Source organism: Colossoma macropomum, unplaced genomic scaffold (genome assembly GCF_904425465.1).
Source record: "Colossoma macropomum unplaced genomic scaffold, Colossoma_macropomum, whole genome shotgun sequence".
Taxonomy (NCBI): Eukaryota; Metazoa; Chordata; class Actinopteri; order Characiformes; family Serrasalmidae; genus Colossoma; species Colossoma macropomum.
Window position 1 is genome coordinate 36,301,049 of NW_023494798.1, and position 18,576 is coordinate 36,319,624.

Sequence of the window (18,576 nt, forward strand, 5' to 3'; positions counted from 1 at the left end):
CCAGGTCAGAGGACACCACCACATGTACTTTTGTTTATTGGCCAGGGAAGTGTAGAGTAGTTTAGTTTTTGTTTCCCTTTGCAGGTTAGCTAAGTACTTTTTGTTTGTCTTTGGTGCCGTCCACAGTTTGATTCTTCCAGGGCGGTACTAGATGTCATAGCTTATCGGTTTTATTTGAATAAAATAGCTTTAAATGCTCTCTTGGTCTGTTCCTCAAGCTTTTAACCAGTCATCACCAGTTCAGTGTTTAATGCCACATGTTACCGATCCCAGAGCGCCCTAGACAAAATGTGGGGTTCTTTAAAATGCAGAGTTAATTAAACTAAGCAACGCAGAAGTAAATGGGGTGAACTTTTAAGAAATTGTAGTTAATACTGCACTCCCTGTTTAAATGGTCACTTAAGTAGCCTTTTATCCCCATCTAACTGTGTTCTGCTTGCATTTTCTCGCTCTAGATTTAACCAAGAGATGTGAGATGAATTTTGAATGATGTGAGGCTGGCTGTTTAAAATTGGTACGGATGTGTTTGGGGTTTAGAAAGTAACAGATGTAAAGTGATGAGAATTGTGAGATTGCTTTTTCCCTGTAAGTAATAAGTAAAGTGATTTCCTTACAGTTTGAGAGAAGTGGTCATTTATAATGTAATGTTTTGAGTAACTAACTGTAATGATCTTTGGGAGGCTGGGAGAGTAAGGACACCAGGAGCAGGAGTATGAAGACACAGAGTTCAGTTTTTATCCGGACAACAACACAAACGCTAACCCCCCAACACTTTGAGCAGGAGAGGAAGTCAGCCACCACCATCTGAGCCCCCAGCTTGTGAACACCTTCACACAGAGAGCTGTTTTAATGCGGTTAGAAGCCTATTGGCACTGCTCCATCCACTGGACCAGATCTGGTGCTCTCTTTTTAGTGAGATAAGTCAGCAGGCTGGTGACATCCAAATAATTAGGTATAAACCCATGATAATAGCCAGTCAGCCCTGGGAACCGTCTCACCTCCTTTTTGGTCTTGGGTATCGTCTTATTAATTTGGGGACGCATATCCATGACCTAAGAATCCACCAAGGTGTGATATAAACCCCCTTGAATTCTCACAGGTATGTGGTACGTTCCAGTTCAATCAGGGGAGGTGGGTGGTATTGTGGGAATGAGGACCAGTGTCTCAACCTCCGTGTGGTGACACTGGTCCTGGAAATTCCCAGGCTCCCCACAGCACCAGCACACCTGCCCAGGCTACACCCCAGCCACATACTGGTTCTTGCCTTGTATGAACTGTTCTAGGAAGAACCTTTAATGAACATAGAACCTTTATATAACTTCATTCTGGATATTAATTTTATTAGAACTACATTCTAGATATACATTTTTTAATTTTATTAGGACTTAATTCCGGATATTATTTTTTATAGTTTATTAGATGCACTGTGATTCAGGACATTTGCATGTTCAGTTGATTTTTTCCAAACTGTGAACCTTGTTCTGGTCTGAATATAAACCAGGTCACTGCGGGTCAATGAGTACCTACTTTTACTGTTTCACTACAGCTGATCTCCATCACTGCTCTGGTCCAGTGTCCAGAACTCTCCCACTGATCTGTTATCTCACTTTGTTCCAAAGGAGGATCCGGTGAAGCAGTAGGAGAACCGAGAGGAGATGAAGGGAGCAGATGGACAGGTGGAGGAGCGAGGGCACTGGGCCAGTAAAACGGAGTTTCTTCTGGCAGTGGCGGGGAACGTGGTGGGTCTGGGAAACGTGTGGAGGTTCCCCTACCTCTGCTACAAGAACGGAGGAGGTAAGAACACACAGGTTCCTTTATCTTAAGCACAATTTTGATGGATTTGAGTATTTATAACATTTTCAGCTCTACTCCAGTGAGTGCAGTGATCTACTGTCCCCTCAGCACTATTACAGTCATTAACATTCAGTTAATTTTGTTTATTGGGTTTAATTCTAATTTGACTCTGCTGTGCTGGTTCTGCTTTCCTGTTGGTCACTCTTCTCACTTTAGTGTGTTATTTTAGACCAAAAGATCCAAAAAAGAGAAGAACAGAGCCAAACAAATTGAACCAGCACAGTAGAATGAAATTAAACCCCCCAAAAAAAGTCCTGAAGGGGACAGTGACCCTCCAGGACCAGATGTGAACATCCCTGCACTGAATAATTACTACATATATATTTAATTGGGTGGTGGTGGTGGGGGGGGGGTCGCTTTCTATTTGTCGAAATCAAATCCTTACCGACTCAGATGTCCTTACAGCGGTGATGATGGGAACCAGGGGTCTCAATGTAGCCTTTTAATTTACTATCCAAAACCATCAACTACAAAAAGCTGAACATTCAGATTTCTTGAGTCTTGTAGCTCCTATGACAGTAGATGTTGGATGTTCTAAGAAGTTCCACTGCAGCTCTATAAGTTCACTGCAGTAACAATGTTTTTACTGAAGAATGAGGTTACACTCTCTGGCTGGGGTTGTGGTCAAACTGCATCAATGCCTTTTTATTTTTAGGGCTGAAAAGCATTTATGGACATTTTTTTAAATGTTAAAGGTTAATTTAGCTGGCTAGCACTTAATATTGGATAATTCAGTTTATAGATGGCCAGCTTTATCAGAAGATAATGGTGTTGTAAGCAAAAAACATAAACAACACTCTTTGCTGACATATATTAAAAACAACAAGGGTCCCGGATCCTTGGGGAACACCACATTCTGTGTTCTTTTGACTGGAACAAGCTGTACTGAATCCAAAAAATGTTCCAAAAAATAGCTTTTGAAACATGATATGAGGTTGGTGACCCTGGCGGTGAGTTAAACACTCATAGACACACTTTCTAGATTCTATAAAAGTTTTTTTACAAGGTCAGTCATTTTTTACAGAAGGTCAGTATAGTGTTTGAAACATACATGATGTTCTTGGTGTGTTCTCAGGGACGTTCCTAGTGCCGTATTTGGTGTTTGCGGTGACCTGTGGGGTGCCCCTGTTCCTCCTGGAGACGTCTATGGGGCAGTACACCCAGCAGGGGAGCATCACATGCTGGCAGTGTCTCTGCCCTCTGGCTGAGGGTGAGCGCCATTACAGCACATTCAGCATTCTCACCGACAGACAGCTGGGTGCAGTTATTGAATTTTGGCTTGACTTTGACCTAGAAATTCTAACTGAATCAACTAGAACTTGATCAACTTCAAGTAAATCTAACTTCTAATCTCATTTTAAGATGCAGTTGAAACAGCTGACTCACTTGGTGATGTTTTTGCAAAAGTTTGTTAATGAAAAAAGTGAAATTAAAGAAGTCAAATATATAGCAACAAATCGCTGTTATCAGAAGGAAATCTTGTTTCCAAAATGGTAACTTTACAGGAGAAGGAAAAAACATACTTTACGCTTAATGTAAGTCAATGGAACCAGAACTTTTTCCAAGTCATTTTGGGCCGTTTCTTTTGGTCCATTCATCATGAAATTTACAGGCAATGTAAAGAGCAACAGGTATTTTCAAATTAAGTCAAAAACTGAGAAAAACAAAAAAAATTGAGATAAAAGGTTTTCTTCCGACTGCTGCAATGTGAATTTATGTCAAACTACCATATTTAGGTCTAATTGTTGATTGCACAAAATGTCTGGTTAATTTAGCACTGAACAGCTGTGTGAAACAAAGTGTAACACATCTCACTGAAGGTTTTTTTAAAACCAGACCAGTTTAGCAAGTAAAACCAAAGAGCTGAAGAACTTTGGAACATTTGTAGTTTAACATGGAAACTTTTCGGTTTAATGAATAAGCAGCAAATGAATCTGCACAAAACAGATTATTACTAAGAGAGAGTGTCTGACTGGCTCACCTGCTGCTAGCTCTGTGGACAAATGGTCACTCTCTAGCTCTATAGTCACCATATGCTCTGTCATATAACCCTATTTTCACCATATGCTCTATCATGTACTGTAATTCTGTTATCACCATATGCTCTATCATACAGCTCTAGCACCACCATATGCAGTATCTTAGAGCTCTATTGTCACTATATGCTATATCAAGCTCTTTGGCTACCACTATTAAACAGTGCTATAATCACCATATGCTCTATGCTCTATCATACAGATCTACAGTATTATCATCTTATGTCCTGTCATACAGCTCTATTGCCATATGCTCTACTAGATTAAGAGATGAAGATGGAGCAGTTGTGAGCTGAAGGTTAGGGAACCTGCCTTGTGACCAGAAGGCCATCAGTTCGAACCCGTGACTGAAGTGCCCTTGAGCAAGGCACCTAACCCCCAACTGCTCCCCGGGCGCCGTGGATAGGGCTGCCCACTGCTCCTGGCAAGTGTGCTGACTGCCCCCTAGTGTGTGTCTTCACTAGTGTGTATGTGGTGTTTCACTGCACCGATGGGTTAAAATGCAGAGGTGAAATTTCCCTGTTGTGGGACTTATAAGGGTCACTTAATCTAATCTAATATAGCTCTATTACCATATGCTCCATCATAGAGCTCAGTGATCACTATATGCTCCATCATATTGCTCTTTGGTTACTATATATGCTCATTTAGCACTATCATGACCATATGCTCTATGAAATAGCTGTACGATCACCATATGCTCTATCATACAATTCTATTATCACCATATGTTCTATCATATAACTCTATGATCATTATATGCTCCATCACATAGCTCTTTGGCCACCACATGCTCTATCGTTTAGCTCTATGATTACCATCTACCAAATAGCTCTACGATCACTATATAATCTACTAAATAACTCTATGATCACCATATGCTCTATGCTCTAACATACAGCCCTATGACCATCTTATGTTGAATCATACAGCTCTATGATCACCATATGCTCCATCATATACTGTAGCTCTATGATCATCATATGCTTTCATACAGCTTCATGATCATCTTATACTCAATCAAACAGCTCTATGATGACCTACTCTACACGTACAGTTGTATTATCACCACAAACTCTGTCAAGTACTTCTATGGTCACTATATGTTCTATCATACAGTTGTATGATCACTTTATTCTTTATCACACAGCTCTATAATCAACATATGCTATATCAAACAGCTCTATGATCTCATAAGTACACTACATGGACAAATGTATTGGGACACTTACACATTATGCAGCTCTAACAGCTTCCACTCTTCTGGGAAGCTTCTACAAGGTGTTGGAGAGTCTGTGGGAATTGGTGCCCGTCCATCCACAAGAGCGTTTGTGAGGTCAGACACTGATGTTGGACAAGAGGGTCTGGCTCACAATCTCCGTTCTAGTTCATCCCAAAGGTGTTGGATGGGGTTGAGGTCAGGGCTCTGTGAGGGCCAGTCAAGTTCTTCCACACCAAACTCACCCAGTCAGGCCTTTATGGAGCTGCTTTGTGCACTGGGGCTCAGTCATGCTGGAACAGAAAAGGTTCTTCCCCAAACTGTTCCACAAAGTTGGAAGTGTACAACTGTCCAAAATGTCTTGGTGCTGAAGCATTAAGATTTCCCTTCACTGGAACTAAGGGTTCTAGATCAACCCCTGAAAAACAGCCCCATATCATCATCATCCCTCCTCCACCAAACTTTACAGCTGGCACAGTGCAGTCAGGCAGGTAACGTTCTCCTGGCATTCTCCAAACCCAGACTCATCCATCAGACTGACAGATAGAGAAGCTGATTGGTCACTACACAGAATACTTTTCCACTGCTCCAAATTTGCTATCACTTTACAATACTAAGCAGGAATGAATGAGTAGTTCTGAATTAACGATTAAGTAACTACACTTAACTACCAAGGACAACTAGTTAACTACCCAGTAGGTAATAGTAAACTAATGATTAGGGTAATTCACTATTAACTAAACAATAACTACTGAGTCTCATAGAGAAATACTTAGTAACTATGGTTTATTAAAATAACTACTCATAAATTACTGATTAATTCAATATTATTTACTCAATAGCTGAGTCTGACAAGGTTCCTACCAAACTATTAACTGATGTAGTGTATTCCAACACTTCTAACAGTAGTGAAATACACTACACAGTGTGCAGTCTCTAAAATATAATGGATTATACCCTCCATTTCTATTCACAGAAACAGGTATCCTAAGAGAAGGCTGGGGCATCACACCACACTGTGCTGACTGGTGTCCCTCATTTGTTTGTTTTGATCAGAAACCTTAAAAGGCTAATGTACATCTTCATATTTGGCAGTGTAAACCAATTTGCACATCAGCCTACAAATGGGACAACTGCTAAAATACTGCAGTATTCACTAGACCAGTCTGCTCACCTCTCATCTTTAGAAAACACCATTCTTTTCTGCAGGAGCACACATGTGCCAGTGTTTCTTCTGAACAGTAATTCTCCTTTAATGTCCTCTTGAGGGTATGTAATTACTGTCAGTCAGATAATGAATGAGGTGTTGCTGTTTTTCATTAGGAGCTAATGATAATCAGGAACAACAGAAAATGAAACAATGGTAACTAATTATTAATGAACTAGGAGTTGATGATGACCAGGAACAGTATAAAGTGAAGCACATGGTAACTCACCATTAATGAACCAAGAGTTAATGATGATCAGGAACAGTATTATAAAGTGAAGCACATGGTAACTCACCATTAATGAACTATGAGTTAATGATGATCTGGAACAGTATTATAAAGTGAAGCACATGGTAACTCACCATTAATGAACTAAGAGTTAATGATGATCTGGAACAGTATTATACATTAGAAATAAAACCCCCTAAAGAAATGATGTACTGTAGTAAAAAAGTATTAATAAAGAGATTTTGAAAAAATAAATAAATATAGTAAATAAGTTGTTTATTGAATGATTTTTGGTAACACTTTACATTAAGGGTCACTAATCAATCATTAAATATATAATAATCAACTATTAGTTTCCCATTATTTAGTTATTAGTTAACTCTTCATTAAGCATTAGCTATTCCTTAGTAATTGATTAAGCACTTATCAATTAGTAATTAAGTACACTGTTGATAAGTTAGTTTGTCGTTAGTTTGTGGCTTACTTACTCATTATCTGTGTGCTAATTGCTGCTTATTACATTGTTAATTAACTAATAAGTATTTTTCTTCATATAAAGAAGTAACGTGATAACTTACTAGCACCTATGTGTTAATCCCGCTAATTATCTGTTAATTAACTTTCCATCACCTCCATATATTCAGTTGCTTCACTTTTCTCACTTTGGTTCTTGTTCATTAAAGATGCTTATGGTCACATCTGACCGTAAGATGAGCGCACACAAATTCACGGACGGTTTTGTTATTCATCATGTTCATCTTGGCATATCTGTACTCATATCTGGTAGGAGTGCATGTAAATTTGGGCATAAATGCTGGATATGTGGCTAATTAACCAAAACTATTATCAACATAATCTGTAATAGCAAAAATAAGAACAACAATAGAAAATTTCAATAATACTAATTTGTGTGCATGACAGTCCAGTACAAAAGTGGATGTACTTACTTTACATGCATATTGATATAAGCAAGTGCTGCAACTATTTCATGTTCCATTTAAAGACACATTACACTGTGCTTTTGTTTCATACTACTGACTCACAAACACAGCTTCGGTCATACACTGCAGTAATACAGCGTTTATTTTAGGGAATTAACTACACTAAACAATCACTCTACTATGTTAACAACACTGAGTATTTTGTTTTATTTCACATTTTATTTTTTCCAGTTGTTTTCATTTTAATACTATTAAGTTTGGTCAGCAGGGGAGGAGTGCACTCACTGCTGGACATCAAACTCCACCCACGAGCACGGCCATTAGCTTTCATGCCAAACACTGCCGTTTTATTGGCTGGCTACTGAAACATCTGCATGAATTAGGGTGTGCTTCATGTAAATGATATGTAAATGAGATGCTGGTAGGCTGCTTTCATGCACTGAAGCTGATTTATCATTTATGCTCAAATCTCCACTTGTTTCCACATCGTACAAAATTGTTATGAATCAGACGCAGAGCAGTTCATACCTTATAAAAGGCAAAAAAAGGTGTTCTTTTTTACGTAACTTTGATGATTAATGGGCCCTTTTCACAAGATTCGTGATTACTTCCGGTTTAAGCATTAGCAGGGTAGAACTCACTTCCTCTCCATAAAGCTACTGCAGACGCACTGTCAGAGTGTTTAGTAGTGAACTGTAACACTCAAACACGGAGCTACAACAGCTGTATTTTAGTGTTCCTGCACGGTTGTGACAGTGAGAGTAACAAGTGGACAGAAGCTCTGACTGAACTGTAAACAGAGCTGAGATGCTGTATGTTGTTTTTACTGCAGTTCTGCTGCAGCTGCTTCACGTCAAGCAGCCTCTGTGTCTTTGTACAACACGCCAGCGATTTCGGTAATATTCTGTTTTCAAAAGAAAGAAGAACTTTTATATGTAGCATGAATTTATAGACTCTGTTTATATTAAGCTGGCTATACTGGCTAGAAGCTACTGCTAACCAAACTAGCCCGGCTAACATGAAGCAGCTTTTTCAGATGTTTTTTTCAGCTCGGAGTCTCGTTTTTGACTGAGCAGTGAAAGGTGGATGTTTTCTGAAGTGCTGCTTCAAAAATTGCCATGAAACCATAAGAATAATGCTGTTTGGCAGATCGCTAACATAGCCAGCGTTAGAGCTAACTTAGCTTTAAAGTCTGCTGCTCATACGAAGCTGGTGCTCAAACTGCTACTGGCAGGCTAGCTAATTAGCGACTGTAGCCTGCTAGCCTACCGTAAGCTAATACAGTTTAAATAAGGTCTGTTAAACAGACTTTACATGTAAAAGTTTTTGTTTGTGTTTATGTCAGAAGTCACTGCCATCCTGTAGCTAAATGTGTCACAGAACCTGCTCCACGTTAGCCGGCTGGTGGCAGCAGCTAATGAAAGCTAACTAGCTTCCTTATTTTGGGAATACAGCTACAGTTATAAATGGCTTCTAGCGTTGCTAGCTAACCTGGCTACAGCTAAGCAATGTCTACCAAATTCATACTACACAGAAGAACTTTAATTTCTTTTAAAAACAGAAATATTACAGAAATCACTGGCATGTGGTACAACTACAGAGACACTGCTTGATGTGAGCAGTGTAAGCAGCAACTGGAAAAAAATAAAATGTGAAATAAAACAAAATACTCTGTGTTGTTAACATAGTAGAGTGATTGTTTAGTGTAATTAATTCCCTAAAATAAACGCTGTATTACTGCAGTGTATGACCGAAGCTGTGTTTGTGAGTCAGTAGTATGAAACAAAAGCACAGTGTAATGTGTCTTTAAATGGAACATGAAATAGTTGCAGCACTTGTTTATATCAATATGCATGTAAAGTAAGTACATCCACTTTTGTACTGGACTGTCATGCACACAATTATTGATATTTTCTATTCTTATTTTTTGCTATTACAGATTATGTTGATAATAGTTTTGGTTAATTAGCCACATATCCAGCATTTATGCCCAAATTTACATGCACTCCTACCAGATATGAGTACAGATATGCCAAGATGAACGTGATGAATAACAAAACCGTCCGTGAATTTGTGTGCGCTCATCTTACGGTCAGATGTGACCATAAGCATCTTTAATGAACAAGAACCAAAGTGAGAAAAGTGAAGCAACTGAATATATGGAGATGATGGAAAGTTAATTAACAGATAATTAGCGGGATTAACACATAGGTGCTAGTAAGTTATTACGTTACTTCTTTATATGAAGAAAAATACATATTAGTTAATTAACAATGTAATAAGCAGCAATTAGCACACAGATAATGAGTAAGTAAGCCACAAACTAACGACAAACTAACTTATCAACAGTGTACTTAATTACTAATTGATAAGTGCTTAATCAATTACTAAGTAATAGCTAATGCTTAATGAAGAGTTAACTAATAACTAAATAATGGGAAACTAATAGTTGATTATTATATATTTAATGATTGATTAGTGACCCTTAATGTAAAGTGTTACCTGATTTTTTATTTGTGAACAGTCCAAATGTGAAAACATCCCTGGTTTAGCTAACCTAGCTATATCACTGAAAGTAATACACCCAGACAAAATGAAATCAAAATCTGTCATTACTACTGAAGGAGAAAGTCTGAGAGCTGAGACTGATCACAGTGTCTTCTGCTAGTAATTAGTTACATATATTTGTTTCATAGCTGAGGCACAAAGTTTTACTGCCTATGAGCTTAGCTCTACCTAGCTAGCATGCACTCAGAACATCAGCAGCAGATTTAGGTTTAATAAAGCTAACATGTACTTATAATTCTTAAACAACATGGTAAAATAGACATTGTACAAGAAGACCAAAGATATGAACAAAATTATCTAACTAATCCACTGAGAACGCAGCATTAACTGGTCTCCTTCACCAGCACTCGCAAAAACCTCATGGGCGCTCAGCAGAAACACCAAAGCTATCATAATAAGAGTCCTGTGCAAGTCTACTGTTGAATGTAAGTTTACTTAATTCAATAGAACTCAAAAATGTTTATTATTTTATATGTCAAAACCTCTATGTATTTATACTACTACTACTACTACTACTACTACAGTAATAATAATAATAATAATAATAATAATAATAATATATAGTAGTAGAAGTGGATTGTGGTGATTGAAGACTTGATAATAAGCACTGAGCGCTTAAATGAGTGCATATTTGAAGTACTTGGATGAAAAATACAGAACATTTTTTACCTACATTTTTTGTACCAGGGCTTTTTGGAGAAAACCACCTGACACTTGGCCCACAAACAATTTGATTTCATGACTCTTTATTTTTTATTTTATTTCAAATAAAATCTAATTGGTCTTTTCATGATGGCTTATCTGGGCAGATTAGAATGTTTTAATTTAATAATAAAAATGGATGTATATTGTTTGGTTTATATTTAGTTGACCTTAGGTAGTTATTCTGAATAGATTTTAGAGAAGAAGGGACAGAGAATAATCTAGCATCAAAGGTATAATGCAGAATAGGACTAATTTTATAATAATATTTCACAATGTTTATGGGTATGTATTATTTAGTATTTAGTTGTACAAAATATGTTATAAATATAATGTTCATCTATATATAATGTCTAATGAATATTAAGGAACATTTTTAGTGGTTTCAGTGTTTTTTCTCTTTTCTTTTCATTTTTAAACTCTGAAAAATCTTGTCTCAGTCTCAATCTTGTCTTGGCCTAACCACTCCTATTGTTTTTTTGTTTTTTTTTGGAGAAGTAGTAGCATAAATATAAAAAGAGTCTGACATCTAAATAAGAAACATTCTTCTATTGAACATTCTTCAAGTGAATTAAATAAACTTACATTTAACAGTAGAGTTGTACAGGACTCTTATTTTGATAGCTTTGGTTTGATAGTTTCTGCTGAGCGCCCATGAGGTTTTTGCGAGTGCTGGTAAAGGAGAGCAGTTAGTGCTGCGTTCTCAGTGGATTAGTTAGATAATTCTGTTCATATTTTAAGTCTGACTCGCTGTGTCTCCTGATGAATGATGAGTGAATCAGACTCATGAAAGACCCCTGGGCTGCTAATGTGAGACTTTTGATTCAGATTCAAGGTTTTATTCAGACAGCAGCACTAATGCAGAGACACAGTTAGCTGACTTGCTAACTATCTGAGCTCAGTAGGTTTGGTCTTCTTGTACAATATCTGTTTTACTGTGTTGCTTCAGAATTATAAGCACATGTTAGCTTTAGTAAACCTAAAGCTGCTGCTGATGTTCTGTTATGAGTGCATGCGAGTTAGGTAGTTAAATTAACTAATGTGAGCTAAGCTAAAAGGCAGTAAAACTTTGTGCCTCAGCTATGAAACAAATATGTGTAACTAATGTACTAGCAGAAGATACTGTGATCAGTCTCAGCTCTCAGACTTTCTCCTTCAGTAGTAATGACAGACTTTGATTTCATTTTGTTTGGCTGTTCACAAATAAAAAAGGACTCAATAAACAACTTATTTACTCTCACTTTTTCAAAATCTCTTTATTAATACTTTTGTACTACAGTACATCATTTTTTTAGGGGTTTTTATTTCTAATGTAGTTCAATTTATAATACTGTTCCTGATCATCATTAACTCCTAGTTCATTAATTATGAGTCACCATGTGTTTCACTTTATAATACTGTTCCTGATCATCATTAACTCCTAGTTCATTAATGGTGAGTTACCATGTGTTTCACTTTATAATACTGTTCCTGATCATCATTAACTCCTAGTTCATTATGAGTCACCATGTGTTTCACTTTATAATACTGTTCCTGATCATCATTAACTCTTAGTTCATTAATTATGAGTCACCATGTGTTTGACTTTATAATACTGTTCCTGATTATCATTAACTCCTAGTTCATTAATAATGAGTTTTATATTGTTCCAGATCATCATTAGCTCCTAATGAAGAACAGCAACACCTCAATCATTATCTAACAGACAGAAATTACATAATCACTTGGTAATATGTAGAACCAAGTGAATGTGAAGGCAGGACACATATACATTCAGGACACATATACATTCAGATATTTCTGTGAGCCCTCTCTTCAACTTACCCTGCCCTCAAGAGGACTATTGTTCAGAAGAACTATTATTCAGAAGAAACACTGGCACACATGTTCCTGCAGAAAAGAATGGTGTTTTCTAAAGATGAGAGGTGAGCAGACTGGTCTATTGAATACTGTAGTATTTTAGCAGTTGTCCCATTTGTAGGCTGATGTGCAAATTGGTTTACACTGCCAAATATGAAGATGTACATTAGCCTTTTAAGGTTTCTGATCAAATCAAACAAATGAGGGAACCCAGTCAGCACAGTGTGGTTTAATGCCCCCAGAGGATACCTGTTTCTGTGAATAGAAATGGAGGGTATAATCCATTATATTTTAGAGACTGCACACTGTGTAGTGTATTTCACTACTGTTAGAAGTGTTGGAATACAGTTCACACTGTTCAGTTAGTAATTCAGCAGGAACCTTATAAGACTCAGCTATTGAGCAATTAATGTTGAATTGATCGGTAATTTATGAGTAGTTATTCTAAAAAACCATAGTTACTAAGTAATTCTCTATAAGACTCAGTAATTATTGTTTAGTTAATAGTGAATTATTCTAAACATTAGTTTACTATTACCTACTAAGTAGTTAACTAGTCTTCCTTTGTAGTTAAGGGTAGTTACATAAGTGTTAATACAGAACCACTCATTCGTTCGCTTAGTTCCTGATTAGTTACTTATTAAATACAAAACAGTATTGTAAAGTGTTACCGAGTCCAGTGGCGGCACTTTACTCCACTCCATCCGACGCCTGGCATTGTGTATTTTGATCTTAGACTTGTGTGCAGCTGCTCAGCCATGGAAACCCATTTCGTGAAGCTCCTGACAAACAGTTCTTGTGCTGATGTTGCTTCCAGAACCACGTTTAAAGTCACTGAGTTCTTCAGTACGATGCATTCTACTGCCAGTGTTTGTCTATCAAGACTGCAAGGTTATGTGCTTAATTTATCCACTTGTTGGTAATGAACTCTACAACAATTAGGAGGGCTGTCCCAATACTTTTGTCCATATAGTGTAGCTCTATGGATTCTGTCTGTATTCCCTGGTCAGGTATTGGCTATGCAAGTCAGCTGATTTTGGTGTACAGTTGCATGTGTTACATCATTCTTCTGGCCTGGGCACTGTTGTACCTGGTGTTCTCCTTCAGCTCCCAGCTGCCCTGGTCCACCTGCGACAACACCTGGAACACAGGTACAAACAAAGCCATGCACTTAACTTTTCCATGAGCATAATTCAGGCTCCTGGTTAGCTGACTTTGTTAGCTTATATGTTAATTACAATCAATTCTAAATAATTATCATCACCTTTCTTAATACAGAACAATTTAATCCAGAAATTATAACGCTGTTAGGAAATGGTCAAACAAGTTATTAGCAACAGATGCAGTTATTTCTCTTTCTCAGATCGTTGCATCTTTGCTGCCAAAAACCTCACACTCAACTGGACAGGACAAACTAATTCAACATCAGCGGCCACTGAGTTCTGGGAGTAAGTGGAGCCATCTATGTGAACATGTGGTGATAACACATCAGAAAGATTTCAGTCATTACCTGAGCTTTTAGCTGTCTGGTCGAAAGATCTAGAGGCTCCACAGTTTATAACTGCAGGCTCAACATTTATATTTCTGATCATATATATCTGTACAATATTAGTATTTGGCAGACAGGACCAAAATAATTCATTTTAATTCATGTTAAATTAAATGTTAATTCCAGATGTGGTCATTCTCCCTTTACCCGCTGTCCAGGCGCAGAGTGCTGGCCATCTCTGGTGGAATTGAAGAGCTGGGTAAGGTCAACTGGGAGATCCTCCTCTGTCTGATTGCAATGTGGGTCATCTGCTACTTCTGCATCTGGAAGGGCGTTAAGTCCACTGGCAAGGTGTGTGTTAGTCTATCACAGAGTCTTCAAATACAGCCCAGTTTACAGTCCTGCGTTTTATCTCATTCATGTCCAAACGCGGCCGCAGGAGAACGAGGCTGCAGCGCCAAAGAACAGTTAAAAGTCTGAAAGCGAAGTTTAAAGAATCCGAGGACGCGAACCAAAGAAGTGACCGCGCCCTTTTTACGGCTGGAACACATTCTGAGTGATGAGCCCAGCTGTCAGTCAGTGAAGCTTCATGATGGCTCCTGTGATGCTGGTGAAGATGAAGTTTTAATTTAGTGAGAAAATCAGATTTGGGCCACTTTCACCTGCTATGTGAATGTAGCCTTAGCTTCCATGTCACAGACTGGACGTGGTGGAGTCACATGACGACCCACATGGTAGTAAATTTTAAGGGGACAGTACATGAACACAGAGTCGCGAAAGGATTAACAGAATTTCTAAAAAAAAAAAATCAAAATAACCGATATGGGCAAGATTACGTCAGTTAGAGGTTCTGAATGTCAGTTTCGACTACTTTTCGATTAACTGCCCAGCCCTAGTTCATATCAGAAAAAAAATGAAAAAGTAAAAATTATTTTTGTGATAAAAAGTACCTTATAGATGATAATTTTGTGTATATTTAGCATAGTACTATCTATGTTAATGCCTCAATTAACGATGCTTGTAAATACATATATACGTATGAATGCATAATTGTTTTTGTAAATAGTGTTTTTCACACAGTTGTATTTGACATGCATTTACTTTCTATTATCAGAATTAATATTATAAATTCAATCAATTTCCTCCATTGCCACCAGGTGGTGTACTTCACAGCTACCTTCCCCTACGTCATGCTGCTGGTGCTGCTGATTCGGGGGCTGACTCTGCCGGGTGCCCTGCAGGGCGTCCTCTTCTACGTCTATCCTGACCCCCAGCGCCTGGCTGACCCTCAGGTTCTGCCTTAAACCAAACATACTGAGTATATTTCAAATGAAAACAACTTCACAAAGCAAACTTTTTGTTCTGAGACCTCCCCCTCACTGTGATTGGTTCTAATTACCTCCCCCTCACTGTGATTGGTCCTAATCAACTCCCCCTGACTGTGATTGGTCCTAATCACCTCCCCATTTGTTCTGAGACCTCCGCCTGACTGTGACTGGTCCTAATCACCTCCGCCTGACTGTGATTGGTCCTAATCACTTCCTCATTTGTTCTGAGACCTCCCCCTGACTGTGATTGGTCCTTCTCACCTCCTCATTTGTTCTGAGACCTCCCTCTGACTGTACCTGGTCCTAATCACCTCCTCATTTGTTCTGAGACCTCCCCCTGACTGTGATTGGTCCTAATCACCTCATCATTTGTTCTGAGAGCTCCCCCTGACTGTGATTGGTCCTAATCACTGCCTTGTTTGTTCTGAGAGCTCCCCCTGACTGTGATTGGTCCTAATCGTCTCCTTGTTTGTTCTGACTCCGCTCCCTGACTGTGATTCTCTTATGTGTCTGTGCTACCTGTGCAGGTGTGGATGGAGGCAGGTACTCAGGTGTTCTTCTCATACAGTGTAGCTGCAGGGTCACTCACTGCGCTGGGGAGCTACAACAAATACAACAACAACTGCTACAAGTGAGCTAATTAACACCATCACCTGCTGAAACATCGCCACACAGTGGATATTTATTTATCTGCAGGTCCTGTGTGTGTGTGTGTGTGTGTGTGTGTGTGTGTGTGTGTGTGTGTATGTGTGTATGTGTGTGTGTGTGTGTCAGGGACTCGATCTGGCTGTGTGTGTTGAACAGCTGTACGAGTGTCGTGGCTGGATTCGCTGTGTTCTCAGTTCTTGGTTTCATGGCTGAGCAGCAAGGAGCTACAGTGGAGGACGTAGCAGAGTCAGGTACCTCTGAAGTTCCTCAACAACTTTTGAAGACACTTTAACAAGTTCTACCAAATTCCAACACATTGCAATAAACAACAAATTTCAAAAGAACAACAACAAAAATCCATCTAAATCTAACAAGTTCGAATAATTCCCACTAATTCTAATAATACTAAAAATGCTAAACAATTCCTACAAGTTCTAAGAAATTCCAAGAAATTCTAAGAATTTCCTACTCACTATGACAAATTTAGTAAAAATAAAAAACTAATTCTATATCCAAAAAAATCAACAAATTCTACCAAATTGTTTGCACATTTCAACAAATTTCAACCCATTTAAATATATTGTAACATTTTTTTGAAAAATCCCACTAATTCTAAATCCAACTAATTCTTCCAAATTTGCCATCATCATCATCAACCGCTTAGTCCAGTTAGGGTCGCAGTAGCAGTTGGGAGAGCAGAGAATCCCAGATGACCCTGTCCCCCGCACCTCCAGCCCATTCCCGGGGACCCCAAGCCGCTCCCAGGCCAAATTGGAGATATAATCCCTCAGCGGGTCCTAGGACGACCGCAGGGTCTTGTCCCGGTAGGCTGTGCCTGGTACATCCCCACTGGGAGGTGTCCAGGGGCATCCGGATCAGATGCCTGAACCACCTCAACTGGCTCCTCTCAGTGCAGAGGAGTAGTGGCTCTACTCCGAGCTCCTCCCGGATGACCGAGCTCCTCACCCTATCAAGTAGAGTGTAGCCCGCCACCCTGTGGAGAAGCAGAGAAGCTCATTTCCGCCGCTTGTATTTGCGATCTCATTCTTTCGGTCATTACCCACAGCTCAGGACCACAGGTGAGGGTGGGGATGTAGACTGACCAGTAAACAGAGAGCTTCGCCTTATGGCTGAGCTCTCTCTTCACCACTACAGTCCGGTACAGTGACCACATTACTGCTACCACCTGTCCCAGGCTGCGGCGGATCTCACGATCCCTCTTCCCATCACTCGTGAACAAGACCCCGAGATACTTAAATTCCTCCACCTGGGGCAAGTCCTTTCCCCTTACCTGGAGTGGGCATGCCATCCTTTTTCGGGCTAGGACCATGGACTCAGACTTGGAGGTGCTGATCCGCATATCAACCGCTTCACACTCAGCTGCAAACTGCTCCAGTGAGCGCTGGAGACATCCTTGCGATCCAGCCAAAAGAACAACATCGTCTGCAAATAGCAGAGACACTGTCCTTCAGCCTCCACACATAATGCCCTCCTGACCTCGGCTACACCTTGACACTGTGTCCATGAATATCACGAACAGGAGTGGAGACAAGGCACAACCCTGGCGGAGTCCAATGCTAAGGTTGAGAGAGTCCGACTTAATGCCGAGTATACGAACACAGCTCTCACTCCGGGAGTACAGAGATTGAATGGCCCAGAGTAATAACCCCAGCACCCCATACTCCTGGAGGACCTCCCACAAGATATCTTGGGGAACACAGTTGTAAGCCTTCTCCAAGTCCACCAAACACATGTAGACTGGGTTGGCAAACTCCCATGCCCCCTCAACGATCCGTGAGAGGGTCAAAAGCTGGTCCATTGTTCCACGTCCGGGAACGGAGTCCGCATTGTTCCTCCTCAATCTGAGGTTCAGCTATCGGTCAAAGTCTCCTTTCTAACACTTAGACTTTCCCAGGGAGGCTGAGCAGTGTGATACCCCGGTAGTTGGCACACACCCTCCGGTTCCCTTTCTTAAAAATAGGGACCACCACCCTGGTCTGCCAGTCCAAGGGTACTGTTCCCGAGGTCCATGCAATATTGCAGAGGCGTGTCAGCCACGACAGCCTCACAATCTCCAGAGCATCTCTGGATGAATCTAAAAAAATCCAACACATTGACATATTGAAATTTCAGTAAATTGTAAGAAATTACAACACATTTTGACAAATTTCAACAAAGTCTGACAAATTTCAACAAATTCTAACAAAAAGTCCAATTCTAAAAATTTCCAAAAATTCCCATCAATTCTTATAATGCCAACAAATTCTAACAAACTTCACCAAAGTCTATTGACGTGTAACCGTGTGTGTGTGTGTGGATCAGGACCTGGTCTGGCGTTTATAGCGTATCCTCAGGCGGTGGCGATGATGCCGTTACCTCAGCTGTGGTCTGTGTGTTTCTTCATCATGATCATCCTGCTGGGCCTCGATACACAGGTACACACACACACACACACACACACACCCCTCTGGTTCTGCGTTCTAGGTTCTGAGCTG

The 18,576-nt window shown here is 39.5% G+C and overlaps 1 protein-coding gene and 1 long non-coding RNA gene across 2 annotated transcripts in view; one reads left to right on the forward strand and one right to left on the reverse strand.

The window, feature by feature from the left end:
- Positions 1–50: 50 nt before the first annotated feature.
- The window catches only part of LOC118818011 (sodium- and chloride-dependent GABA transporter 2-like), a 22,934-nt gene continuing 4,408 nt past the window's right edge, over positions 51–18,576 (forward strand). Inside the window, exons 1-9 of the mRNA XM_036585095.1 lie at positions 51–1,794; positions 2,930–3,064; positions 13,627–13,767; positions 13,980–14,064; positions 14,324–14,456; positions 15,263–15,397; positions 15,961–16,064; positions 16,208–16,332; positions 18,404–18,516. Coding sequence (XP_036440988.1) covers positions 1,656–1,794; positions 2,930–3,064; positions 13,627–13,767; positions 13,980–14,064; positions 14,324–14,456; positions 15,263–15,397; positions 15,961–16,064; positions 16,208–16,332; positions 18,404–18,516 — 1,110 coding nt within the window. The 5' untranslated portion in view covers positions 51–1,655. The remainder of the gene's footprint in view (positions 1,795–2,929; positions 3,065–13,626; positions 13,768–13,979; positions 14,065–14,323; positions 14,457–15,262; positions 15,398–15,960; positions 16,065–16,207; positions 16,333–18,403; positions 18,517–18,576) is intronic.
- Positions 12,831–14,409, reverse strand: LOC118818016. The gene is made up of 2 exons (XR_005008059.1): positions 14,313–14,409; positions 12,831–13,756 (listed from the first exon to the last, which is right to left on the reverse strand). It is a non-coding gene; the product is annotated as an uncharacterized LOC118818016 (long non-coding RNA).